Consider the following 27287-nt stretch of genomic DNA (forward strand, 5'->3'; position numbering starts at 1 on the left):
CCAGAAAAAAATCAGTGTATAATAGGCAGGTAGTTTCAGGATGGTTGTTTCTATGTTATGTTTTTTGCCTTCCAGCACAGATGTAGACAAGCTCTCAACAGTGATTACTGCAATGCTTGCTGGCAAGGTGTATCAGCAAAAGGAACAACCATCCTTATTTACCATATGCTTTCCCGAAGTATCTGCTTTTTTCAGCTCTCAATTTCCAGAAGTGGCCTGCCTCAGCATAGTCATGCTTACTGCTGTCTAAACTTGGTGTCAGAAGCAAAAGGGTATTTTGGTATTTTTTGTTGATGTATTGAGGTTGGGTTTTTTTGAAGTGACATAGAATGTCTCATTTTAATGCCAAATCTACAAATCTTCATTATGCAAGTGATTTCAGGTTTTTCTTTTTCTGAGGTATATAGGAAACAATTACTTTTCATCTAAAATCTGAGTATCATTGAACATAAATGTATCTGATCTCTGGCAGTCGTATGTAAAGTTCAGTATCATAACTGCATAGTTAAAGAAGAAATTGAGCCAAAATTTGGTATAAAAGATGTTACATGCTGCTTTCCCCACCCCCCACCCCCCCAGCTTTTTACTTCATTTTTCTATGGTTTTGATGAATTTAGAACTAACCTTTCAATTTCAATATACTTAAGATTCCATACAGAGAGCTAGCAAAGGTCTGCTTGCTTCCAATGCACTGACTTCCTGATTTACATCATCTTAGGATCTGGCCATATTCATACATATATGTCAAAAAACTGTGTGCATGTTTTTAGAACTGTAACTTGTTTGCTAAGAAACCATGCAAGGTAACTCTCTACCTGCAAAGGAGCAAACAAAGAGATAAGGGTGTGAAATTTGATTAAATGCCTATTGTACTTTTCACACAGTGTTGGAAGACCTTGTAATAATCACAGATGCTTAATGAAACCAAGTTTCTTCTTGAATGTTTAGTCCCAGGTGCTGTATCAGATTTACATCTAGCAGAAGTGGAAGCCACATATATAAAAACTGTTTGGAGGAAGCCACAACAACCAAATGGAATCATTACCCAGTACAGGGTTAAGGTAGACATGCAGGAAACTGAGGTGACTCTGGAAAACACCATTCTCGAAGGAAAAAATAAGGTATTCTTTTTTTTTTTCTTTTTTAAATACGGATTTATTTGCTAGATTTAATTTGTTCTTCTGCCTTATCTAATAGGTACAGAATGTAGAATTAGCTGCCATAGATGAGTTGTCAATGCTTTCAAAATCCACCTTCCTCAACCCACCCTCTTTCTCTGGCGGGGTTTTAAAGAGATTCCATTAATACTGTTTCGACAACATGAAAACAGCAAATAATTCTCATAGAATGATCCAGACTCTTGTAGCTGCTGAAGCCAGGAAGCCATACTTACAGTCGTATCCTTTCTAGCCCCTGAGTTCTTTGCAGTATAGGGTAACCTATAGTTAGTGTATAGTATAGTGAGACTAGAAATTCAGGTGCCTAGATTGATTCATAGCCACTCACGCAGACTCCTAGAAAATGTCAGTGTGAGTCCTATGGAGAAATTAATTCAACAGAAATCTCCCAAAGCTGGTTAAGAGCTCTGCTTGCAAGGCAAACACCCCTAGACTTTCTGCCCCTGTTTATATCCTTGAATTTACATGTCTGATGCTACATACTGAACTCCATGCTGTGGTTGTATGCTAAGTATATCTGTACACATCTACTGGATCAAATCATTTAGGGAACTTACACTGGCAGTCAGTCTAGCTTTTGGATTTAGGGTGCTGATGTACTCTACATGCTTAGATGGCATAGCTCTGAGCATGGAGCACAGAGCTGTAGACTCCTAGGCTGCATTCAGCTTGGCATTGAGTGATTTCTGAGGTAGGGCCTTTTGGTCTGAATTTTGAGCATAGGTGCCTAAAGTTTTCATAATTCCTTTTTTTTAGACAGTGATGTCTTTCTCTGAATCTGACACAGTATCTACATTTTTGTTGTAGAGCACAATGAAGGAGTTTGCTTTCAAGTTGAATGGTGTACATTAAATAGAGCCCTGGAGCCAAACATTAAATAAGGAGTAAGGGGGAGAAAAATGGGGATAAGGATCCATTCATTAAACCAGGCAGGCATCCTTGGAAAATGAAAGTCTATAACTCCGTAATTAAAGATCGTATCATAGTACAGACACAAAAAAGATGAAACTTGTCTGCACAGAGCTGTTTTAATGATGGGATTTCTTAATTTTTGAGTTCTTAGTGTAGAGTCATTGTGGCTTTATTGCAGTTTATTGAATGTCATTTTTTTATTAAAAAACAGAACAAATCATAATAAACATTACTTCATTTATAACCACATTGGCAAAAGCTCAGAGCGGCTACAGGATTTGAACTGTGAGATCCACAGGGCTAATAGTACTCAGTAACTAGTAGCAGCAAAAAGCTGTTGTCTTATGTGTGGAAAAGCCTCTGAAGCAAAAAGTATTTCCATGTGGGTTATTATTTTGCTATAAATTGTTGGTGAATATAATGCATATATAGCTTTTACCTGCTGGTAGTTAGGTGAGATTGGTGCTGTATCTCTGCCTGTGGTCAATCCTACTCTAGTTAAAGCAGTAAAAAAGCTGCTTTGCCCTCTCTCCACCCAGAGTCTGTAGGGAAAGAGCTAATGTGAATTAGTTACATCACTGTAAAAGCATCTTTTTCTGGCAGTGAAGTGGGCCATATGTGTGAGTGGGGAGTGTTCACAGATGACAGCAGAACAATTTAGAGACACTGGAGTCCTGGATTTGGTCCCAGATTCTGAAGGGGCATAATGATGTGGTGCTTACACACCATTTTGTACCTATGCTCTAGCCTCTCTTTTCTCTTTTTGTTTTTCCTCTCTTTGTAGGTCTTGCTCACCTTACGTCTACTGCCACCGCTTTCCAACATTTGTTTTTTGACCCTTCTGTCCCATGGACCTCTGTATCACTTACCTCCCTTTCACTCTTTCTTTTCTTGTATAGACTCACTTATTTTCCCTCTCCCTTATATTTGCCTAGTAGAGGCATCTGAAGCCCTGTTGTTTTCAATGCCTGCAATCCTGTTTCAGAGCATGCTTAGCACAAACGGAATCTCCAGAGCTCAAAAATGGATTTATTCAACATAGAATCATAGAATCATAGAATCGTTAGGGTTGGAAAGGACCTTAAGATCATCTACTTCCAACCCCCCTGCCATGGGCAGGGACACCTCACACTAAACCATCTCACCCAAGGCTATGTCCAACCTGGCCTTGAGCACTGCCAGAGATGGAGCATTCACAACCTCCCTGGGCAGACTATTCCAGTGCCTCACCACCCTAACAGGAAAGAAATTCCTCCTTATATCCAATCTAAACTTCCTCTGTTTAGGTTTTAACCCATTACCCCTTGTCCTGTCACTACAGTCCCAAGGATAGAGCATTAAAGGCCTTGCTCTAAAATTGCCACGTTACTATAAAAAACATATTTTAAGAAATAAAACAAGAAGTGTTTGATTAAACAATAAAAATGAATAAAAGGTTGTAGGCTACGGGCAGCTGAGTTTTTTCATGAGAAATACTGTGTTTTGCAAAATGAATTATTTTTGTAATGTAATGTTTGTATGCCAATATTTATATAATGCGTATATATATATATATGCACAAATATACAAACACTATTTCCATGTTACACATAAATTTAATTAAACACTTTATCAATGACAGTGATTGTGATTCATTCTTTCCTTTCTAATTTTTAGTATTTGGTTGATTCTTTTGAACCATACATGATAAATGAAAACATCAAACCTTCTCCCACTTGGAATTCAATGGAAACAGCCAATGAATTATATGAAGGTTCAGCTGAAATGTTTTCCAGCATTCAGACAGCATCCCCAGTCACATTTACAAATGTATCTGGTGATAATTTGCCTGCTATAAGCGGAGCTGCAGAATTACATTCTACTTCGGGTAAGATATTTTAGGGTATTTTTCTGCCTGCTGCTTTGTTCTGAAGGACCCCCATCACTGTCCCAGATATGATCTTTAGCACATGGTTCAAGCAAATGATGAATGGGTCATTTGTCGGAGTCAGATTTTTTTACCACCAAAAACCTTCTGCACCAAATGGGAATGCCACACAGGCAGGAACTAGCCCCTTGTCACCCAGCTGACCTTCTTCCTAGTGAAAGGAGGACCCGAAAGCCATCAGCCAAGCTGCATAGACAATCAGTTATTACAGTTGCCAAAGCAGGTGTGATTGTCAGGGATTAACATATCTCCAAGCCCTTCAGAGACCTTGATTTCTGTAAGCCTTTTGACTAATAGGTTTTCAAATGTCAGTGAAGGTAAATAGGTCAGAAAGTTACAACTTTTCTATATGGGTGACAAACAGGTGGACATGACCCCATGACATGGTGATGTCATTAGTGTGTACACTTGTTCTGTATTATCAATGGACAAGTGTTTCTTTACCATGAATGGATATTTACAAATCGTTAAGCAGGCCTCAACTGACAGGCGGGGACTTAACATACCACTCTGAAGTTTTACTGTGAGTTTTGAGCAATGGAGAGAAAGTCAAGTTTTTATTTTTTTGTTCTCTTTTATTAAAGTCACTAAATTCCTTCATATACATCAGTAACAAAACCTAAAATTTAATCCATTAGTTTAAACTACAGTCGCTCTTTTCTGTACTGTATTAATCCTGGAGAATCTTTGTCATGTAAAGAAAAAGTACAGTGCTTTAAATGCAGATCTTTTTACAGCCTCATTCAGTTTGCAGTATTGAGTTCCTAAAAGATGTCTGTGTTGCTGAAAAATTGATTTCAGACAGTGTCTGTTGTAATCTAACACGAGTGTTATTTTATAGTCGTTCGTATAGTAGTTAAAGCTATTGACAGCCAAATTTTCAACAGGATCTGCTGATTTTTAGATGCCTTCCTTTTTAATGCTGGTCTCACAAAACTCTGAAGCTGATGAAGTACCCACACTTTCATGTTGCAGTGGCGTAATGGCTGCTTCGTAAGAGATGATTTTGACTACCACAGTTAGAATGCAGGTGACTTCAAATTTCATTGCAGATACACCAAAACCTCTTTGTAGGCATGTATGACTTCTTCATTCTGCTGACCACAACTCTTTTGCTAAAAATACCAGTGTGAAGGGACCTATGAGGGAGCCATCTCTAGTTATTATAGCACCTCTGGGTGAGGGAATCTGTCTTTCTCAATTAAAAAAAACAAACCAAACCAAAACACAAAACCCAACAAAAACAAACCCAAAACTAAATCTCCATTAACTTAGATTAGTTTAGGAGCCATGATTCTGAAGTCACTGGAAAGACTAGGCCATATACTTCCCATCCTTTCCCCACCCTGTTGAAAAGGGGGATTCAAGGGTTCCTAGAGGATTTCTCTCATATTTTTGGAAACACCTGAGTATAAACCTCATGGGTTTAGTTCTTGCCTGTTCATTCTTTTACCTAGGCCAATCTATTTGTTGTACACATGAGAATGGACCTATAATAGCCTCTCCTTGATTGTGTTAAAGAGGTGAAGTGTAAACTTTTCTTTATATTTTCGTAATTGCCATGAAAGTTGATTCTTTAGGAGTAAAACAATTCCAGGGTGCTGTGTCAAAGTGAGTTTAGAATGAAAAAAAAAGTTAAAAAAATCAGTTTATGAATAAGTAACTATTTATCTTCATTTAATCACAGATAACATTTTGGCTGAAGAGCTGTCATATGTTATAAAAGGCCTCGTACCTTTCACAGACTACATGATCAGTGTGTCTGCTTTCACTGCTGTTGGAGAAGGACCACCATCAGTTCTTATGGTCAGGACACATGAACAAGGTAAAATGTTGTAACTCTGCTGCTATCAAAATTAACCTACGTAACTTTTTTTACTGAACTTTTATTTTTTTTAATAATTTATTTACTTACTCTTCTATTTTTCTGTTTTTGCTTAAGTTCCAAGCTCAGTACAAAATATATCTTACAAGAATATTAGCTCCTCCTCTATTTTGCTGTATTGGGATCCTCCAGCAAGTCCCAATGGGAAGATCATTCATTATACTGTTTATGCGATGGAACTGGATACAAAAAGAGCGTTCCACACGACAACTTTGAACAACAGCTTACTTATGACAGGTACAGTGTCATTTCATTAAAAAAATAAAATTGCAGATAGATACATTATACAAAATATTTTGGTTTTCAACTTTATGTAATATAGCCATTTGCAAGGAGACCAGATCTCCCCCATCCACACTCAGGCACATACACACACTCACTACAACTGAATGTAAAAACAAGGTAGGGACACTCCTGAGAGGTTTGTCTGCTGTGGAGGGGTATGTAGGGAATGTGAAATGGGAGAAGAGAACTAGGTAAGTTGAGCAGTAATTTGTGAAATGTGCCAAGTAGGAATTTCTGAAATATACTGAGTAGTAATTTGTGAAATGGATTTCTCCTTGGAATTTTTTCCTCAGCCTCTTCTTTCCATATAGGAAAATATTCCTAAATTGTAAATTCTTTTTCAGACTTGATTTTTTTTCACAGCAATTAGAATTTTCTTCTTCTCAGGCGATAATTTTGATGGCAATTGAACAAAATGCATTCCTTATGGGTTTCAGTTATGTATTAATTCTAATCAGTATTAAGCATATTTTGATGTACATATAAACATCCTTTGTTTTGGCAAATAAATCATAAAGTTTACAGGTTTGAAGCTGGTTAGCTTCTTTCAATATCTGTTGATTTGACTGAATACTTATTTCGCCTTCCTTAAATAAATGGTATTCTACGTATTCTTTTAGGTGGCAGATGGGATCAAAACTTCTTAGAGCAGTAACCATTTTGAGAATTTTGTAAGTAGCTATGAGGAAAAAAAATATGTTTAAGAAGTCAGAAGTCAAGATTTCTTTTCTTAATCTTTTTAGGTTTAAAAAAATACACACATTATAAAATGAGAGTTGCAGCCTCTACCACAATTGGAGAAAGTGCTTTGTCTGAAGAGAATGATGTTTTTGTGAGAACCCCTGAAGATGGTAAATACATTGTTTGCAATGATGATTTAATTTCTGTATTGAAGTTTGCAGTTCTCAGATGACTGGGCATATACATAAGGAGGGGAAGAAAGTGTACAAATAAAATCAGTGTTGTTGAAATTATTAGTCTTCTGTCAGTCAGTGACTTCATTCAGACCATTTTTAGGTAAGTGCTAGAAATAATGGTGAAAGCTGTAGCATGAACAGCATTCAACTAATTTTGACTCTGACAGACAAAAGGAAGAAAGGTTTTTACAGTGAATTATATGCAGTTGGCTTTGTGCAGCTTTGGGACTTTATTAATTACAAGACTAATCAGTAGTTTTAATGTAGGACATAATACTGCTTTGTGAAGATTTCTGGATCTTCCTTGCTTGCTTGCATGGCAGTCCCCACCCATGAAGGCGCAGGGTCAGTAGCTGGAGTTGCCATTGGCCTCTGTAAAGAGGATGTGTGAACTTGATTTACAGGGCAGAGTCATGAGTGTTAAACCTTAATCTTTTCTCATGTCTGTCAAGTTTATATTTTTCACTGGTTTCAGCAAAGTTATTTGTAGTTTTTGTCAAAATAATAAAGAAGATAACTATCCAGTTGTCATTTGTCTCTCTTATTGACAAATACACTACAGTATAGGAAAAACAATTAAGTGATAATGAAGGAGAGAAAAAGATTCCAGGATTAAAAATCATGGGGATTTAAGAACCTTAGATAATCTGAAGAACTAACCAAAATATCAAACAGTGAAACTTAGTGCTCATCATTTTTTTTAAAGGTTGTGTGCATCTGTGCCATTAGTAGTTTGCAGAGGAAAGGCATATGGCAAGATCAGATAATTACTTACCTAATTATCTTTTTCTCTGAAAGTTTACAATTCCTTGTCTTTAAGCATTACAGAAATCTGTTCAGAGTGGAGTTTAAGGCCAACAGTTCATCCATTGGTAAGAGATGTGTGGAAGCCTTGAGGAAACTATTGAGAAACACACACCCCCCCCCCCCCCCCCCCCCCCGCTAATAATTCCTGCTTTTTTATAATGCTGTGTGTAATTCCTCTTTTCTTCTGAGGTCATTCAAGTTGTTTCCTAAATTTAACCAACCTAGGAGTGACAATTTGGTTGAGTCTTGAAAAGAGAGATACCTCCAAATAAATGGTTAACTACATCAGTCTTAGATTACTTATGTTAGGATGAAAGACACTAGGCTGTTATATTTAAATACTTTACCGTGCCAGGTAAACTACAGAATGCTTGTCAATTGAAAATTAAGCTTCATGTGGGAAATATTCATGTGGGCAGTCTTATCATCCAGAGTGTAGTGATCTGTTACAGTTTACGCTTTTCATTCACAGGCTCAGAAATAAGGGATGAAAGTTATGTGAGACCTTTTGTTGTGAGACAAAAATAGTCATGATAAATTCTGAAATACCGGGGTTATAGGTATTTATATACAAACTGGATCTCATAATCCTGGGTTCTCAGTGCATTTTATTAAATTTTACAGGCAAGATATTTCAGAGGTGAAGTGGTGAAGCCTTCAAAGGAATCAAGGTTGACATTCAAAGTTTATTTTCTTCATAAGTGCAGCCCACTCACTCCTTCAACACTTCCATGCATTATTAGCTCACTGGAGTCACATGAACTCATATGTTGACAGTAGATTTAGCCAACACATTACCCCGGAGCTGGACTTGTTTTGTGTGTGACCTTCACACCAGTGCATGTGAGATTTACACTGGAGTCTTCATGGTCATCAATTAGCAGCTGTATCAGTAAACTAAAGGGAATTTAGTTACAGTGCGTACAGTCCCTTTTTCGTTCAGTGATTGGTTGAGTGAAACGAGGGGGATGGTTATTTAAGAAGAAAGCAGTAAGATGGCATTCAGTTAAATTTAATGAACCTGAATTTGTGGAAATTTGGAGGATCAGTCTGTATGAGAGCAGTAGACAAAAGAGATTATTTCTTAATAAATGCAAGTTTTGGATAGATTTATAAGTGGATTAGAAAAGAAATTCCAGAAAAGCTGAAGTGTCTGCCATTCAAAAAGATGCCTAGTTTTACAAGTGGAAAAGAAGACATACTAGAATTAACTGAGTTAAAAAGCGGTAAAGTTTTGAGAAGAAGAGTGAGTAGCAAAATGGTAGCAAAAGGAGTAGCCCAGTTAGGTAATCTAAGCATTAGGATGCAGTAGGTTTATGGGATCAGTTCTACATTCAATTAATTGAAAGTCTCAGAGGGGTTTTTTTTTCTCTTTGATTTCTGTATTGCAGAGCCAGACTCCCCACCCCAAAATGTAGAGTTAATAAATGTAACTCCAACAGAAATAAATCTGAGATGGTTACCACCTGAGCAGCCTAATGGTGTCATAACTCACTATGAAGTTCTGTACAGTGATTCCAATGATATATTTATCAAAAATTCCTCATTTACAAGTATATCACTAAGTGAAATGAAGCCATATACCCTCTACAACATCTCTGTAAGGGCATTCACTAGACTTGGTCATGGGAATCAGTCATCTTTCCCACTTCTGGTGAGAACTTCTGAAACTGGTGAGTATATATTTAAAAAAATAATAATTTCTGTAATCAATTCCTTTATGACCTTTCCTGCCTAGAAGATCAGTGAATTAATTTTAAAAGTACATGTTTGCTTTGCAAAGCAGTAAGTTTGAGCCATGTTTTCTCTTTTATATACAAGGCAAAAGTAATGAAATAAATAATAAGGAAGCTTAAGAATTAAAGAAAACAGCAGGAAGTTTTATGTCTGATGGACTTCATATATTTTACTATTTGTCTTTGAAGATTCCTTGTCAAGAAAATATTTTTTTTGTAGGAAGGGAGGGATTTCAAAAAATGAGTACAATTTGAAGTTATGAATTGAAATTTTATAAGAATTAGATCTTGACGGTTAAAAAAAAATAATATTCAAAGGTAAATGCTGTTTTGTAGCAGGAAAAGTTGTCTCTTTGAAATAAGTTTGAGAAGGTACAGATAAAACAAGATAGCAGAGAATTAGAGTGGATGAAGTTTTTCCAAGGAAGGAAAGTATATTTAAAAGTGAGGATTGGTAAGAACGATCATTAAAGAGGTGTAGCAAGGCACAGGAAAAGGCTTGAATAAGTAAGTATCTGTAAGGTAGGACAACGGAGAGGATTATAAGATATAAAGAGAAGTTAATTAAATTTTCAGTGGAGCTAAACAGGAGAGGTACTGGAGAAAAAGCTGAGGATAATGGTTTACGTGGAGGAATAGATGTTTGGGTTAAGCTGTAGAATCAAAAATGAAAGGTGGCTGGGGAGACAGATGTGAAGGTTAGTTTCCTTTAAGACTCAGCCATATCCAGGTAGCAATAGTATGATGATCGTCCTTTTTGGGGGGGTTAGTGCCATCTTCACCAATTTGCTACCTCAGACAATAACCTTCTTTGTCTATACCTAGAGCTAGCACTGGAACTTAGCATGCTGTTTATCACATTTTTCTCAGTAAGGAAAGACAGGCACGTACTGCTGTATCTTAGGTTAGGGAAATGCTCCTTGGTTGTTAAGACATAGTGGAATCATGATGAGCTCCTTTTTCTCCTTGTTTCTGAAATTAACTTTGATTTGTCCTATATGAAGTAGTCTAGGCCTGCCTAACCACTCAAGCTCTTAAGGAACAGAGACACAAACACCTAGTTTTTAGATTGCATGAAACAATAGATTGCATGAAACATTAGTCATAATAGGAACACTAAGCTATCTCTGCCAAAAGGTTGTGCTACTTTTGAGGACTATTTTGGTATGTGTACATAGGGATGTAGGCACTTGTCCAAATAATACAATGTCCTTAGATGTGACTTTTTTTATTGCTCTCTTTAACTTAGACATCCATCTTTTATCTAATTTGTATTTTAACACAGTTCTTTCTCAATGCCTAATGCCATTGATGCTCAGAACAAAAATCTGAATCCCAGCTGTGTGTGATACAGATGAGAAGCTTGAGAAGCTGCAAAAATATTTTGTGAGACGACAAGAATAGAACTAGGGAAGGATATGGAGAATAGAGCATTTTGAGTGAAATGTAGCCTATTAATGGGCTGGTGTGTTCACAGAGCTCTTGGGAGTTCTCTATTACCATTTTACCATTAAATTAGGCATAATTGTAGGCTGATTTCACTGCTTCTCATGGCATTTATCCTCCTTCTGGATATTGCGTAACCAGAAATTATCTAGCCTTTAGAATGCAGAGTTTCATCAAGTGTTAGTGGATTTATAAGAATGTTTAGGGCATCCTAAAACCATCTCCATGGCTTACTTGACCTTCTGGGCAAATTGTGCTGTCACTGTAGGATTATGATTTTCTGGAATAAGATATATTATGCTGTCAGTCCAATTTTGGATAGTGGAAAACATAGTTGTCTGTTTGTTTGGGGACAGGCAGACACGTGCACACAAAAACCAATTGTCATGACACAGCAAGGGCCAGCTGCTTTGTAAGGGATGGGGAGCCAAGAGCCGAGAGCATCCCTGGGCCAGTAAGGCAAGGTCCTCACTTGCTGAGACTTGTCCCACCAATCCCCAGTGAAGGGAGCAGGGGAAGTTTGGGAGTGGCAGCCAGAGCAGCCCAGAGTTGAGATTGCCAAAGTCCACATTGATGAAGCAGCTCTGAGGTTGAGCTGGGAAAGTGAGTTAGCAGGTTCAGTGACACCAAGTCAGATGCAGCACAGTGACAGCTGAGCAAGTCTGTGGTGTTGAGGCCAACCTGAGGTCAGGCTGCAACGTCAGTCTGCAAGTCAGGGTCTAGATCAGCGGATCCATGGCCAAGCACAGCCATGGCAGTGATGCAGCAGGAGCTGTAGCTCAGGCAGGGGCAAAGCACAAGAGCCCCAGTTGAAAGCAGCTCCCAGGGCCAGCAGTCAGCCCTGGCTGCAGCCTCACTGCAGCATTGCCTGGGAGCATGTCATGAGCAAGAAGGAGGCAGTCCTCAGCTACGCTACTGCTAAACAGGTGCTCCAGAAGGGGGGATGCTTTCAGGGCACTTACAGCAATATGTTGGGCTCCCTTCATTTTTCCATACAGGTATTTATTTAGACAGTTTGTATAGATAACCCAAGGAAAAGGAAATAAGTGCAAATTATGATACAAAGTATAAATTATGGCAGCCAATATGGGAAATCTCGTACCAATGGCTAACTTGGAGAACTGCAGTGATAAGAATGGGGTGTTGGAAAGTTATTGTCATGCTCAAGATATTTTTAGCTGTTATGTTAAGATTTTTAGTGACCTGTACCTTGTTGTTACAGTGTGTATCTGACATGTTTTTGATCTTCCAGTTAGCCTCTTTTTAACATTTATTGTTTCATTTAAACTGGTCTGGGGAAATGCTTAGTAAATCAATGAAACTGACGGTAATCTATGAGTCTAAATTTTGTCTTCTAGTTCCTGATTCTGCACCAGAAAACATAACCTATAGGAACATCTCATCCACGGAAATTGAATTATCATTTTTTCCACCATCCGTTCCCAATGGAATCATACAGACCTACACGATATATCTCAAGAGGACTAATGGAACCGAGCAAAGAATCATAAACACTACTCTTCTGACACTACGGATTACAGGCCAGTATATAATGATGTGGAACTTACGGCAACTGTAACATGTTCTGAGAAGGGATCAACAGGCTGATGCAGATCAATTATTTCATTGGTTGGATATCATTCTTCTTGTCCTTATATAAAGTTACATGTTACTTTTCCTGAGAAATAACCTGTTGTGACGTGCCGTAATATAGTGAAATGGGGCATAAATGTTATAGTCTAATATAAATCTTGTTGTATTTTAGATGTTTAAAATACAAGGAACTTCAATAGGTTTCTTTGCATAACTATCATCATACCAAAGTAAACACTCAAGTCACCTATGTACGTTTTCCTATTTTATTCTGAATAAAAAGAAATCCTTCTCATTCCACTCACCTTTGCATCTTTTTCTGTGTTCTGTCTTTATTACTGAGGCATGACACAGCAGTTAATGCTGGGAACTCAGTACGTTAACCATCCGATTTTCAGAGTAAAGCCAAGAACAAACTGTAAAGCATTCTAGGAATATGAAGTATGAACTGTAAAGTAGGGCTTTGCCACTTCTTGTTCTTGCAGAATACTTTGTGTTCAAGATTTGTTAATGCATATTTCAGTCTCTAAAGACACAGATCAGTGTAAATTATGGGCCTAATCAGAACTACTTATGGTCCATTCAAAAACCTAATTTCGCCCAGTGGATGGTTTTTTTTATCTAATTCTTCTTCTTTATTTAGATTTAAAGAAATATACAGAATATACTGTACAAGTGTCTGCTAGTACCACAGTGGGGGAGGGCCTTCGTGGTTCACCTCTGCATATACTGACTGATGAAGATGGTAAGTCAGAACAGAAGTTGCAATGTATCATCATCTGCCTGTAGTCCTGAACTATTCTTGAACTTCATGTCAGATATGTGTTGGTTTTACATACTTTTTTTGCAATTATATCTCTGTATTGATATCAATACCTGTCTACACATAAACTTTATCTATCTATCTATTGGTTATTTAATGTTTTTATGAGTACAAGCTATGTGAAATGGTGTGATTGCTATGCATGGACATTTTGGTCTTACCAATATCTTATTAATTTGAAGAATCAATTCACTAGCGTTATTTTAATCTAATACACCACGTGGTTAAATACTGTGTTTGGTTCTAGATGTGTGAGAGCTGGAGAAAGGGAAAGCCACCAAAAGGCAATTTGAATGGTCCAGGGACATTTCTGGTTCTTCTGTTTGGAGACTTGTGGATTCTTCTGAACAGATGGATGTGGAGATACATATGTATAGATGTAGAATTATTAATATTATGAAAATGCTCAAAGTCCATTATCTGTAGTGCTGGACTTCCAAATTGAGCAGGAGAGTGTTGTGCACTGCAGGTTGAGGGGTAGAATTATATTTTTACTTTCAGTAGCCAATTTAGTTGTAGAAAGTTATCATTGCTCCCCTCTGTTGTTTCTGGAGGGGGAATCCTGAAATAAATTCAAGGCAGAATCTCAGCTTAGGTGCTGTGACTCAGATTTTGGAGGAATCTGTCTGTCCCTCTTTGTTGCATAGGGAGGAAGTCTCTGGGAATGTAGCCTAGAGCAACACTGACACAAATATCCCACCAGCCATTCCCCAGTTAAGTCTCTTTGCATATCTTAGGGAGCACTGACTTGCCCAAGATCCAGCTTTTGATGGTAATGGGTCTTTGCAAATCTCTAAGATGTTGATGGGCTTACTTTCATACTGTCAGTAATAAGCGTTTGCTCAAGGGTAATGTTGCTAGAGCACACTGGGATCAGCAAATTTGGATAAACACATCTTTTTCATAGAGTATTTTTAGAAGAATATAGATTCTATTTTTCAGCAAAATATTCACTGAGTAAGAACTGTAGCATGAACTAGACATTCCAAAAAGACTTGACATTCACAGTATGACAGATCTTTTATTATGTAGCCACTGAGGATAATATAACAAGTAAAACACTAAATACAGCTGTCACCATTTTTCGCTAGTAAATACATTCACTGAGTTCAGTGAACCTTTGTTCATAAAAAATATATTTTTTTTAAATGCAGAGAGTTCTGAAACCTTTATGCCAACTTTTGAAATAGTGAAAGATGGAACAACAACTGAAAAACAATATTTATAATACAACACATGTTCTTTATTCAGAGGAACACAGTGTTCCAAGATTCAGACCAAATGTTTCATAGATTTGCTAATAGCTGTGCTCATATTCTCAATTTTCATGCATGACTACAGCTATGACCTGAATTTTTAGTGCATGATGCTCTTTGGTTTAATTTGAGAAAAACAAAAGTAATTCTAATATTACTTCATAGTGATACATATAACTGAATGAAGATGAAGAAAGATTTACTTCTCTATAACATGCTAATACAAAGCTATATCACTTAATGCATACATAGGTATATTTTTCCTCAGCAGTATTTATATGAACTTCAGAATGAAATCAAACACAGTCTAATGTTTTCATTTTCTTACGTTGTTTCCCTACACAGTTGTGGTATGGTGTTGTGTAGAATTCATCTTAAAATTAATTTTAAGTGTCTGTCAATGCCTGTCTTTATATTTTCCCTTGTGACATGTTAAATGTGTGAATGTAGTCCTTATTTGATGGAGTGAATAGATTTTACCGCTGACTAGTAACCCCCATTTTTATAATCTCTCAATGCCATGCTTAATCATTTTCCCACCTTTTGGTGCTTTGTATAATTCTTTACAGCACCTCTTTTCCCTCAGGGGAACTATTTGCTGGTTTTTACATGTGTTCATACCTATAAAGCTCTTGCTTTTATTAGAAGGGGAAAAAAAATTACAGCAATGTATTTGGATGGTAGGTGAATCACTGTGACCTACCCGTTGCTGTTTTCTCATGAAGTACTTTTTCCATTGAATCACAGAAACAGATGTTCTAACACCACCATGCAAAATCTTCTTTTATCATCTGTCACAAAAACGGAAAAGAAGCTGTGCTTTAACAGTAGTTGATGGGTAGTATACCGGTGTCGTACAGAGTTCACTTTCCATCACAAATAATTAAAAACCTATTTAAGGGTGCTGTGCATCCCATCGATCTTAGCTGTTTAACAAGATGTTGTGTCCTGTTCTCTCATTTTATAGCTCCAAGTTCTCCTCCAGAATCCCTCTCCGTAAAACAGTTGTCGGGTGTCATTGTGAAGTTGTCATGGAAACCTCCACTGGAGCCAAATGGAATTATCCTCTATTACACAGTTTACGTCTGGTAAGATTTTCTGGAAGTAGTTCTAAGGATAAATATCAATCTGTAACCTAGCGGGAATGTTAGGTTTTTCTTACACAATGTGTTGATTACACGTTTGGAAAGCAAATATTCATCCAGCACTTAAAATACTAGCCTTTTGTATATACAAATTCAGATATAATGTAGTAGCTGAAAATTGAGGTATTTAAAATTTGGTAAACATTTCCAACATTTTTTTCTAAAGGTTATGTTATGGTAAATGAATTAAAATTTAAATTAGAGCATGGTGACTATTTGCATTATATTCTGATTAGGCCCATTGTAAGGCAGGACACAAGCCTATGCTAAATTGTCGAGGAGATTTGAAATAGTCTTAAAATAGAAAAATACTGCTTCCTGTTGTAGAAAGCGTGTAAAAGAAATGTTAAGAGTCTTTGTATTGCCATCAGTTATGTCTACTATTACATTCTGTACTTATGATATTAGTAGCAAATGAATATTTTAAAATGGGGGGTGGTGGTGTTTATTTACTGTGTTGTTTGGGGTTTTTTTCTATCTATCCTTTCTTTTTCCCCTTTTTTTTTTTCTGTCATTCCTCCTGAGATCTTTTTCACCTTCAAAAGTTTTGTCAGTTTAAAACTTGCAGTTTCTGTCCTACTCTCTGCATAACTTAATTTGGTCTAGTGGTGTGGTATCTCTTCAAAGCTCTGTATAACTTTTGCTGGGAGAGAGAAGATTTTGTTAATGATTACTTTTAATATACTGCATTTATCTGCAGTATTTTATTGCTACTACTAAGGTGCAGGAAGCAAATGCTAATGTGCACCTTATGAGATGTGAACCAGATGTGCAAATCAGCAGTTGTTATAAGCACACTACTATTGAGCTCACATTTATTATTTTAATGTTACTTGACTGTTTCAAGGTAGGGTTTGGCCGCAGTTCCTACTGATTTAATTTTTTTCAATCTGCTGGTTAAGCAGTGATAAAGGGAACAGGAGTAAGCTCTTCTTTCCAGAAAAGTCAAATTAGGCTCGTCTTGTTACTTCTCCTGTATTGGCAAGGTGTGGTGCTCTTTAACCACAAAAACAAACCCCACTAAATTAAAGACTATCCTCTGGCTAAGGAAGAGTTAATTCACAATAAGGATTATGGTTTTGATACAAGCTGTGTTTGAAGACTTGAGGTTATACAAGTTTTCATCCTTATATTGCCTTAAAGCTTATTGCTTTCGTTATTATGACAAATGAGTTAGTAAGAATTATTTTTTTAAAACTGTTGATTGAACCATCTTTCTAAATATATAAATCAAACAACCACACAACTTTTTGTGGTAAGCCTGTCCTTTTTCCTTCCACATTCTCCTTGCTCTATCTGTCCTTACTGTGCCATATCTAAAATTAGACAGGTATTAGGTATCATCTTGAGGCAAGGACAGTGGACAAAAATTCCCATTGCCTTCAAAGGGGCCACAACTTCACTCCTTCCTCAGAGTTTTGTTGGAGTTTTTTTGAGGGGAAGAAGGAGGAAAAAAGGGAGAAGAGGGAAATTTTAAGTATTTAACAGAATTGTCTATGCAATTTGATAAAGTGCGTTGCAGTGTGAGATTTGACAAGGTAAACTGCCATGCCATAGTTGCTGCATCTGGGAGGCATTCAATAGATTCTGGGGGAGATTGCTGATCCCCGAGCTTCTCAATAAGGCAGAAAGAAGAAATTTAATACATACGTTAAATAAATGTTCCTTCCCTTAAATATATTGGAACAACTATAGAGAATTTGATAACCTTTCTTTAATGTATTTGGAACTAGAATCCACAACTGCTAGTATAAAAAGGGTAATATCTGTAATGTTTTCATTGTTACTCTCTTTCAAAGCATTTGTCACAGGACAGGGTACTTTTAGGTGTTAGCAGGTAGCAAAGCAACATCCTGTGTGCCTTAAGTCTGCAATATTCATACTCCCTGAGTCTGCAGTTCTTAGAGTATTAATGGCATATTAACAAAATTGCTGAACTTGCATATAGCTATTGCCTTTTGGCATTATCCTGTTCTTCCTAACTGTGCCTGCTTTTGGGAATATATTTTTAGAAAATAAGATGTTATATGAATGCAATTATTCAGGGCAGAAGTGTTTGCAGCAGTAAGCTGTGGATTTTCTTCTTACTTAAATTATACCCAGCAATGTTTTTCCATACTAAGAATACATTAGGCACAGATCCAAGAAAAGATCTCTTTTCTTTGTATAGAATTTGATAACTGCAGCAGCAACCTTTTGTATTTCTTTACTGACTATTCAAAATGTCAGAAGTTTGGGAAAAATGTAGTGTATCTTCTTTGTTACCAAGAGCCTTTCCCATGTCAAGAGACATTCCACTCGAAATCTGAAAGGGATAGGAAGAATTTAGTCTTTTCATTCTCATGTTTTCTCATTCCAATAGTTTAGTAATATAACTTTATTTCAGGAGCAATATAACTTTATTTCAGGAGTATCAGACAGTGATCTTTGCTAATGGGACATTCATTCACTGATCAAAGGATGAAAATCAGCCCATCTATTAATTTTGAATTAACATTTCTCTTTTTTTTTTTGGAATTAGAACTCTTCCTCTTGTTTGTGAAGAGCTTCTTGGTGGCTTCTGGAGCAAGATATTCAGTTTTACTTGTCAAATTATCATCCCTGTATAAAATCCCATTGAAGATACAGGGCATGCACTCATACAGAAATCAGGACTGGAACATAAGATAGCTTTTTTTCCCTGCTACTTTTTTTTCATAAAAGATTAAATTAGTTTAATGAGGAATAGCAGACTTTTTGAATTCAGGTTAGCTATTTCTGTATCTTATTTTACTTTCTGATAATCATTTCATACCTATGCTAATACCAGTGTTTTATTAATGTTAGATCTTACAGTCTTTCTAGGCGGGTTTTGACCTGACTAGAGTTCCATTCTGATCCCCTGCTACATTCCACTAGAATTAACTCAGCACCAGCTAATTCCTGTTCCATATCATCTTCTATTATTCCATTTATAACTTCAGCCTTCTGACCAGTTTCACAGAGTCACAGTAGGGCATGCTCCCTGATATAATCTTTTTATATTTCGCTATTCCTGTCCAGGGAGACAGTTTAGTTATGCCCTACTGTGTCCTTCCCAAGGGTACCACATAACCATTTGATAGTAGTTACTAGATGTACATGCTTCTCCTTGAAATTCTGTATAATCATCGTCTTTGCTGATGTAATTTACAAATGTATTTCTGTGGGGGTTTTCTTCTGTTTTTTGGGGGAAGGGGTTTAAAGCAAAATTGAGAGCACTATTGTGGTACGACGCTACAAGTGTGCTTGTCAACGTAAAAGACAAAAGTTATCCCAGTCTTTTCAAATGTCAAAATATTTGTAGTTACCACAATACTGCCTTTTTCAGTTTTGTGTTGTATGCCATAGTTGTATACATACAGAAATGGTGTGTAGATGTAATTAATAAAGTAACTTTTTCTTTAGGAATAAGATGTCAAAAAGGAGTGTTAATGTAACAGAAACATCATTACAGTTCACAGACCTGGAATATAACTATGAGTATCGTGCTTACCTAACAGCAAGTACAAGATTTGGAGATGGGAACATAAAAAGTGATACTATAGCATTCAGAACTTCTGAAGGAGGTAAGCTTATGTATAGTATGACTCTTTCGTTTAATTCAGGCTTACATTTCTGTCAGCCTTATTTAATTTAATAAAGCTACTGAAGCAGGAGTGGCATTTGACTGGTCAAGAAGAGACATTCTACCTGCTTGTCTGCGTCTGTGTCTGTACGTATATCTATTGCTCTATAAAGTTATGATAGGTATTTCTGTTAACTTACTGAGCAAAACTTCACATTTCCCTTCAAGACAAGTAAGATTAAACTAAATGAATTTTAAATTTTGAAATAAATTAACTTTATAATATATTTTAATAGCTCTTTGCTTTATCTTGCTGTGACACAACTTCTAATACAAAAGATACTGTTTAGAGTCTATCTCACAAGTCTGAAATGGTTTTAATTTGAAAATGAAATCTGTAAGTGTACAGTGATTTGTTTATTTTAATGACTCTGTAATTCCAATACAGTAGATGACTTTTGTAAAGGATCATACTGTATACTGTGCTTTGAAAGTCATTCAGTTTAATTATTGTTTCTGGTTTTCCTGTCAATTTTATTGCTATAACCCTTTCCAAAATGGATAGTATGTAGGCATATTTCAGAATCATCCTGCATAGATAAACTGATTTCCCAACACACAACCACTGGCAGGACTAGCCATCCAAGCCATCCCTCAAAAGGCTATCATCTAAATCATCAGGCTATAGGTATTCCCTGTCTTTGCTCTGGAAGCTGTATTGGAAACATAAACTGACTTTTTAGGGCAGGATTTTTAGGAACTGATTGTGGAGTTCCCTTTCCAATTAATATTTTAGTATTTTATACAAACTTGAAGAGCACAAAGCAAGAGAGATAAGGTAATTTATAGTGTTCAGTATTCTGCAGCATGTTGTGTAGAGCACTTTCTTGGATGGCAAGAAATCCGGATTAAAATTCTCTTAAACCAACTCAAGGAACTGAATTTGAGCTTCCTACATTGCTGTGCTACTGAAAAAGACCATATGCCCATATGCCACTGTTCTATTAGGAGGAGAGGCAAACTGAAGAAGAACTTCCTCCATATTTAACAGGCTGACGAAAGAAGAGAAAAGAGAAATGCTTATACTGTCCAGGCTTATGTATCTGAAATAGGTACTTGAGTTGGGAGCCTAAATTCTGTTTATCATTAGCAAAAGGAGACCAATGCTTTTAATTTAGTTTTCATTAAATGAATTTTTTTTCCCTATAAGCATATATAGAGTGTAGAGGCCTCAGTCAGCTTCCATGGCTGCAACTTAGACTTACCATGTGCCCAAAGCAGTGAGTAAAGGACAAATTCTATAAGAATATCTGCTTACAGATGCAGCTAAATACAAACAGGTATGAAAAAAATAAAAGAATTGCATTTTCAGAATTTATTTACATATACTATTTTATTTCATCATTTCCAGAAGCAGTTCTTATACCATAATCACAAATTTATTTAATTTAACATAGGATGTCAAACCTATAGTGCATGTTTCTTGGGCACTAAAATGTACAAAACCTTGAGTTAGTTATGCTAAACTTAACATTCTTCCAGCACCAAGTGATCCACCAAAAGATGTTGCGTACAGGAACCTTACTTCCACATCAGTAATACTATTCTGGTCTCCTCCTCAAAAGCCTAATGGAAATATACTGTATTACTCAGTTTACTTCAAAAATAATTCAGGAATATTCATACAGGTAAGCTTTTTTTTTTTTTTTTTTTTTAATTCTTCTTTTGTAGGATTCAATAAAGTGTTCTAATGATTCATTAAAGATGAAATCAGTTTTGGGGTTACCATTATATTGTTTTTTTCATATGTCCTTTATCACAAGGCAGTTTTTAAACTTATAAAGACAGAACATCTTGGAATTGTGCCTCTCATTGAACATTCATCTAACTGAGTATTAAAGCAAATAGGTCTTGTGTATATTCTATATATATTCGAAGTTTATATGTACGTGTATATATGCACATCTAATCTCTGCACAACATAAGTAGACATTGCATTTATTAGAAATCCTTAAGATTGTTTATTTTAGTCTAATCTTTCTATTTGAATACATTTCTATAACAGTTCTGGTTTTACTCTTTTAATACATGTTTTTACAGTACTGAAAGCAACAAGACTGTCTAAGTAGTGAATACATTATTATTTCATATTTTTGTTACTCTCCGAAGGAAATTACTGTTCAGTATATTGAAATAAAGATATTGCGATTCCTTGGTTAAAGCATAAAAAGCAAAATGTTATTTATAGGTTTTTTTGTGATCTGCACATTTCCATGTAGGTTTTTCTGTTGCTACTTTCATCCTGAGTTATGCACCACATATATTAACTTTATACCTAGTTTTTCTATTCTCCTGTCTAAGAATATATTATGATACAGAAATGCAATAAGAAGAAATAAGCTTCCTTGTAATAAGTAATAAGCTTCTGGTTTTTGGTCACAAGCATTATACATGTGGAAGAAAAGAAAGAAATATAAATTCGTGGAGAAACTAATGCATGAAAAAATACCTCTACTGAATAACCTCATGCTCAAGATATGTCTAGTGTGAAGTATGCGTGTGTTTGAGGATAGCTAGAAAAAAGTGTTCACAAATTTTGCAAATACCTGTGGCTGAATAATTGCTGTCATACTTCAGTGTATACACTTCTCCGACTTCTGTGAAGTTGTGTGGTTGCCAGGCTCTGTCTGCATAGTTTTAGGTGCAGGCGTGCCATGAATTGACATTCTGATGAGATTAAAATAAGGACTGCAGTTCAGAGCTTCAGGCTCTGCTTGCGCTGTTGGTACACTACTGTTGGTAGCATTTTTCTTCGCCTAACAAATCCCTGGAGAAACCTTTATACCTGAATTAGCCCATCTGATGAACAGTGTCTACATTTATTCAATTCTCAATAGAAGCAGTTTTAGAGGAAGACTATGGACTTGAGCTATTCCTGCCTTTAGGAAGGTGGCACTCTGAGTGGAATAAGCTGAAACTGTTTCACTGAGAGCTAAAATCCCTCTGGATGTACCTAGGTACATCCAGGCTCTGGAAATAAAGGAGCTCTGGAAATAAAGGAGCAAGATAGGGAAGATAGCTGCAGGGTGTCTTGGTAAGTTTTGTATTACATGTGCTTGGAAAGAAATAATCCTTAGCTGAATACTCTTCATCTAGGTCACCATTCTGCTTATGTTTATCCAAACTGTATTTTCAGTTTGGAAATGATACAGGTAAATTTAAAAAGTATGATCTTTTCAAGTTTCTAGGAGCCCCACCTTCTCAGACATGCTGCTGTAGGCAGTCATTCTCTGTAGTCTTTCATCTGCTTCTTTGTTCAGGACATAGTAACAGAGGTCAAAGTTTTAAAGCGTATCTTCTAGATGCTGGAAAAACCATCCTGGCTGATGCTCAAGAATATCAAGCAAATAAACATCTTCCAATGTTGTCATAATCTGAAATAGATATTAAAGTCATACTAAAGCTAGTGCTACTCTGTTGTATCAAATTCTCGATTCTCACACACAGGCTTTAATATGCCTGAGGAGTTTGAGAATATGTGAGAATCTGGTTATGAATATGTTAAAATCAAGAAAGAGACAGTGGGAAAGGTGCAGATTTCAGTACAGATAACAACTGTCCCGCTCTGACACATCACGCGGGGGAACCAGGAGCTAACTAGACAAAAGAAGCCCACAGCCCTTCTAGAGACTGAACAATAGACCCCAAACATCCATCCATTGTACTTCAAGTCAACCTAAGTGAACATGACTGGATACAGTTCAGAGTGAAATTCAGCTTGGTCTGTCCTCAGGATGCAGACAAGGGATACAAGCAATGTGTTATATTAACTTAGCAATCAATCATTTTCTTTTACCAGTATGAGCAAAATAGGGATAAAGAGGAACTTTCCTAAAATACACCATTGCACATAAAAAGGAAACATTTTCTTCACTTAGGTTGATACCGGAACACTGTAGATTATGCTCCTTGAGGGATGGTTTGAATTAGGCCTCACAGTGTCACCATTCTCACCTGATTACCAGAGTCAAGTCTGTGATAGTCTAAAACAGTGTAATACAATGAACCTAAAGAAGGAAACAGAACAGGGGGAAAAGGTTAACAGTGAAGAACAGTAGCACTGTGTTGCCTGTACACAGCTAGTTACAGCTTTAAGGCACTGGAAATTTCTGCTGCTTCCTGAGGTGAAGATACTACTTTCTGCTGGCACTTTCATGGCCTGTGTGTATTGCTTACACTTAGCTGCTTTTAATAATCTGATACTTTGCTATGTCAAAACTTCTTTCATGTATGGATGAAGAAAGAGACAGAAGGAAGAATTTCTTCAGCTGTAGCCAAAGATCCCAAGCTGTTTGCTTTCATCTGCAGCCGCAGTTAATTGTGAAACTTCCTATAATGTTCTATCCCCAGGGTACAATTAGTGCAAGTTCCATCTTTTCTCAGTTTGTACCCACACAGTTCTTCCTGCTCACCCTTACTCTTAATTATGTGTTCATTCTTTTCTACTATTTTGTTATATCAGAAGTTTAATGTAATTCCCAGTCCTTGGGCTACTCATAGACAGGGAACTACCACTTAAAACAGCTTTTGTTGAACCACCAAAAAAGCCTATTGTTATAGTGTTCATATTGGTTCACTGAGTCCCTAAGTGCTGGACAGCTGACTAAATTGCTAAGGTATGCTTTTTGAACTAAGAGTTGGATTTTCAGCTGTTCATACCAGTAAACTCCTATTAAATCTAGAATTAAAACTTGCTGTGGTACCTTTGACATTTTTACCTTGAAAACTCAGAGAATTAGTTAAGGTCATTTAAAAGATATTAGATATTGCAAAAAAATGTTAATTATTAATAATTACAATATCTAATAATAATAGGAGGATAGTAAAATGGTGCTTCTGGGTCAGAAGGTTATATACTGTGCTTGAGCATCAAAAAGTTTAATTAAATACCTTAGAATTTGATTCTCCTTTTCCTGTCTCTTACCTTACTCAAATGTAAAGCAAAGGTCTTCAAAGCCCTTTTTGGTTAGTTGCATGAAGATGGTGCAAGCTTCCATCTATGTTTAGAAGAAAGTAATATATTAAGGTGAAATTCCTTTGCATTTTGACTGGTGTTCACCTAACCTCATCTTCAGACAAACCTAACAGTGTGCTTTAATAAGCTAATAGGAGTGGATGTAAAAATTTATACTGCCAATTTGTGCAGTGTCTGTTCTGTATCCAAAACAAAGGCTTACATTTTTATTGACAGACAAACTGTTTACTTATGTTATGTGAGCACTACTGATGGTAGGCAAAAGTAGGTCTTCAGATGTTGGTGTAAAAATCTCAAGTAAGTAAATGACAGTATCACCTATTGCTTTCTGCAGAAAAAAAAAATCATTTTGTCTGTACAAAAAATTGATGAAGTGTTACATTAGTTATATAAATTGATATGTATTGGTGGCAGTCCTCAATGCATACTGAACTATCAGTTTGCACTCAGTACAGACTCAACTGGTAGAGTGTATCAGTGGCTTCTTCAGCAGTGTCCTGGATTTACCAGTAGCCGTTTTGCTCCTTCTTAGTAACTGGTGCAAGCTCTGTGTTTTGACTTCCAGCCTGGGAAGAGAGCTGATAACACCGATTGTTTTTAATTGTTGTTAAGTAATGTTTATTCTGGCTAAGGACTTTGTGAGTCTCATGCTCTGCCGGGGATGAGGGGAGGCCGGGAGGAAGCAGAGACAGGACACCTGACCTAAGCTAGCCAAAGAGGTATTCCATACCACAGCACGTCATGCCCAGGAAAGTAACTAGCTGGGGGTTACTGGGAAGGGCACGGTCTCTCTTTGGGGGGGTCGAACTTGTTTGGTGGTGGTATCGTATCCTCTTCTCTTGTTATTTTCTCGTATCAATATTATCATTGGTGGTAGCAGTAGTGATTTGTGTTATACCTTAGTTACTGGGCTGTTCTTATCTCAACCCATGGGAGTTACATTCTCTCGATTCTCCTCCCCATCCCTCCGGGAACGGGGAGGGTTGGGGTGGGGGGAAAAGGAAAGAAAGAGGGAGAAAGAGAAAAGGGGTGTGGGAGTGAGTGAACGAGCTTTTGTGGTTGGGTTTAAACCACGACAAGCAGGAATTTTCTTCAAGAGAAATATAACCCATTTTTTAGCATGTGGTTTTAGTAAGCTCATGTTTGTATGTGGTATTTCTGAATTTAAATATGCAGACATTACAGTGACCTGTGGCCTGTTTCAGCAAGTCTGCTATCACAGCCTCTCTTTTTTAGGAAAGCATTTAATTTAAAGCCAGCTTTGATTTTAAGGCGGTAGAGTGTGTGAATAAGATGTTACACCAAAAATTGTGGGCAGGCCAAATAACTGGAACGTGTACTAGGCAGTGCATCAGGGAGGTGGACAAAATCCAGCTCACCATGAAAACATTGCTATGCAGAAAGCCCTTTGCTTTCCATCGTTCAGATCAGGCAAGGAAGTCACATATGTGATCATGTAATCAATCTATGGGCACTTAATAGATGATACTTTTTGTTGTTTTCTTGTTTGCAACATGGATAAATGTATTGCAATATTACAGATGCAATGTGCTCTAATAAAAAGGTGGATTGGCAGTTAACAAATACAAACAGGAGAAGGAGTCAATTACATACTCTGTAGTACTCATAAGGAGTAACAACAGACATCATACAATAAATTACTTGAGTATTTCAGTAAAAATCAGGATTCATTAGGAGTCAAAGTTTAGGTTTATGTCTCCTGAACACTAAGGTGAATCATCTGGTGGCGGTGGTGATGACTAAATGGGAAACTGGAAAGAGAAATCAGTGAATAAATAACATTTTCAATAGCAGCACTTATTTTATTTCCTTTAGAATTTCACAAGTTATGGTAATGACAGCAATGGCAATATGTCCCAGTCTGCAGTTCTGGATGACTTGGCAAAATACAGCCATTATACTCTATGGCTAACTGCAAGCACAGCTTCTGGAGATGGAAACAAAACCAGTGAAATAATAGACATGTATACAGATCAGGACAGTAAGTTAATAACTTTTTTAATGCTCAGTATATATCAGTGCCTCTATTTATTAAATATTCTCTAACTTTAAAAATTATTTTACTGTTATGATGGCAAAGTTAAAAAACACCCCCGTAAGTACTGCAACATTTTTCTTCACAAAGAAGACATTTTGATCTTTCTCTTTTAATAGTAAGAACATATTTCACAAGCTGGTTCTTTAGATACCAGCAATACAAATATTGTCTTAAACCATCATTGAGACTTTTATTAAACAAATTTAACATAGATGGCTGTTCATACATGCCTTCAAAATATTTTGCTTTTGATAGTGAAACATAAATGGCTTTTAAGAGTTGTAAAAAATACTACAAGTGGGATTTACAGACTAATAATACTTTGAACATTTATTTCTGTTTTAGTTTTGGATGCTTTATTGCTGTAATCCATGCATTTATTTTTTGCTTATTATCTCTCATAGTCCCAGATGGTTTTGTTGAAAATCTGGTCTATCAAAACATTTCCTCATCTTCTGTAAATGTAAGCTGGCTTCCACCATCCCAGCCAAATGGCTTAGTCTTCTTTCATGTTTCTCTAAGTTTATTGCAACTGGGAACCAGTAAGGTATTGTCTTTCGTTACTTACAACACAAGCATCGTTTTTGACAATCTGGAGAAATATACTGATTACATTCTGAAAATCACACCAGCCACTGATAAAGGATCTTCTGAACTGCATGCTCTAAGTTTGCATATAAGAACTGATGAAGATGGT

General features: G+C 36.6%; 1 protein-coding gene across 15 annotated transcripts in view; it reads left to right on the plus strand.

Annotated features, from left to right (window-relative positions):
* The window catches only part of PTPRQ (protein tyrosine phosphatase receptor type Q), a 133673-nt gene that overhangs the window by 38449 nt on the left and 67937 nt on the right, over positions 1-27287 (plus strand). For all 15 annotated transcript variants that reach the window (XR_010610594.1, XR_010610595.1, XM_065669496.1 and 12 more), the window contains exons 26-38: positions 949-1121; positions 3747-3957; positions 5705-5842; positions 5960-6139; positions 6931-7038; positions 9303-9584; positions 12452-12634; positions 13330-13431; positions 15733-15853; positions 19337-19497; positions 21039-21184; positions 26368-26533; positions 26995-27285. Coding sequence is in view for 13 of the 15 variants with exons in the window: in XM_065669496.1 (XP_065525568.1) it covers positions 949-1121; positions 3747-3957; positions 5705-5842; positions 5960-6139; positions 6931-7038; positions 9303-9584; positions 12452-12634; positions 13330-13431; positions 15733-15853; positions 19337-19497; positions 21039-21184; positions 26368-26533; positions 26995-27285 (2262 nt within the window). In the remaining 2 variants the exon portion in view is untranslated. The remainder of the gene's footprint in view (positions 1-948; positions 1122-3746; positions 3958-5704; positions 5843-5959; positions 6140-6930; positions 7039-9302; positions 9585-12451; positions 12635-13329; positions 13432-15732; positions 15854-19336; positions 19498-21038; positions 21185-26367; positions 26534-26994; positions 27286-27287) is intronic.

Source organism: Lathamus discolor, chromosome 1 (assembly GCF_037157495.1).
Source record: "Lathamus discolor isolate bLatDis1 chromosome 1, bLatDis1.hap1, whole genome shotgun sequence".
NCBI classification, from domain to species: domain Eukaryota; kingdom Metazoa; phylum Chordata; class Aves; order Psittaciformes; family Psittacidae; genus Lathamus; species Lathamus discolor.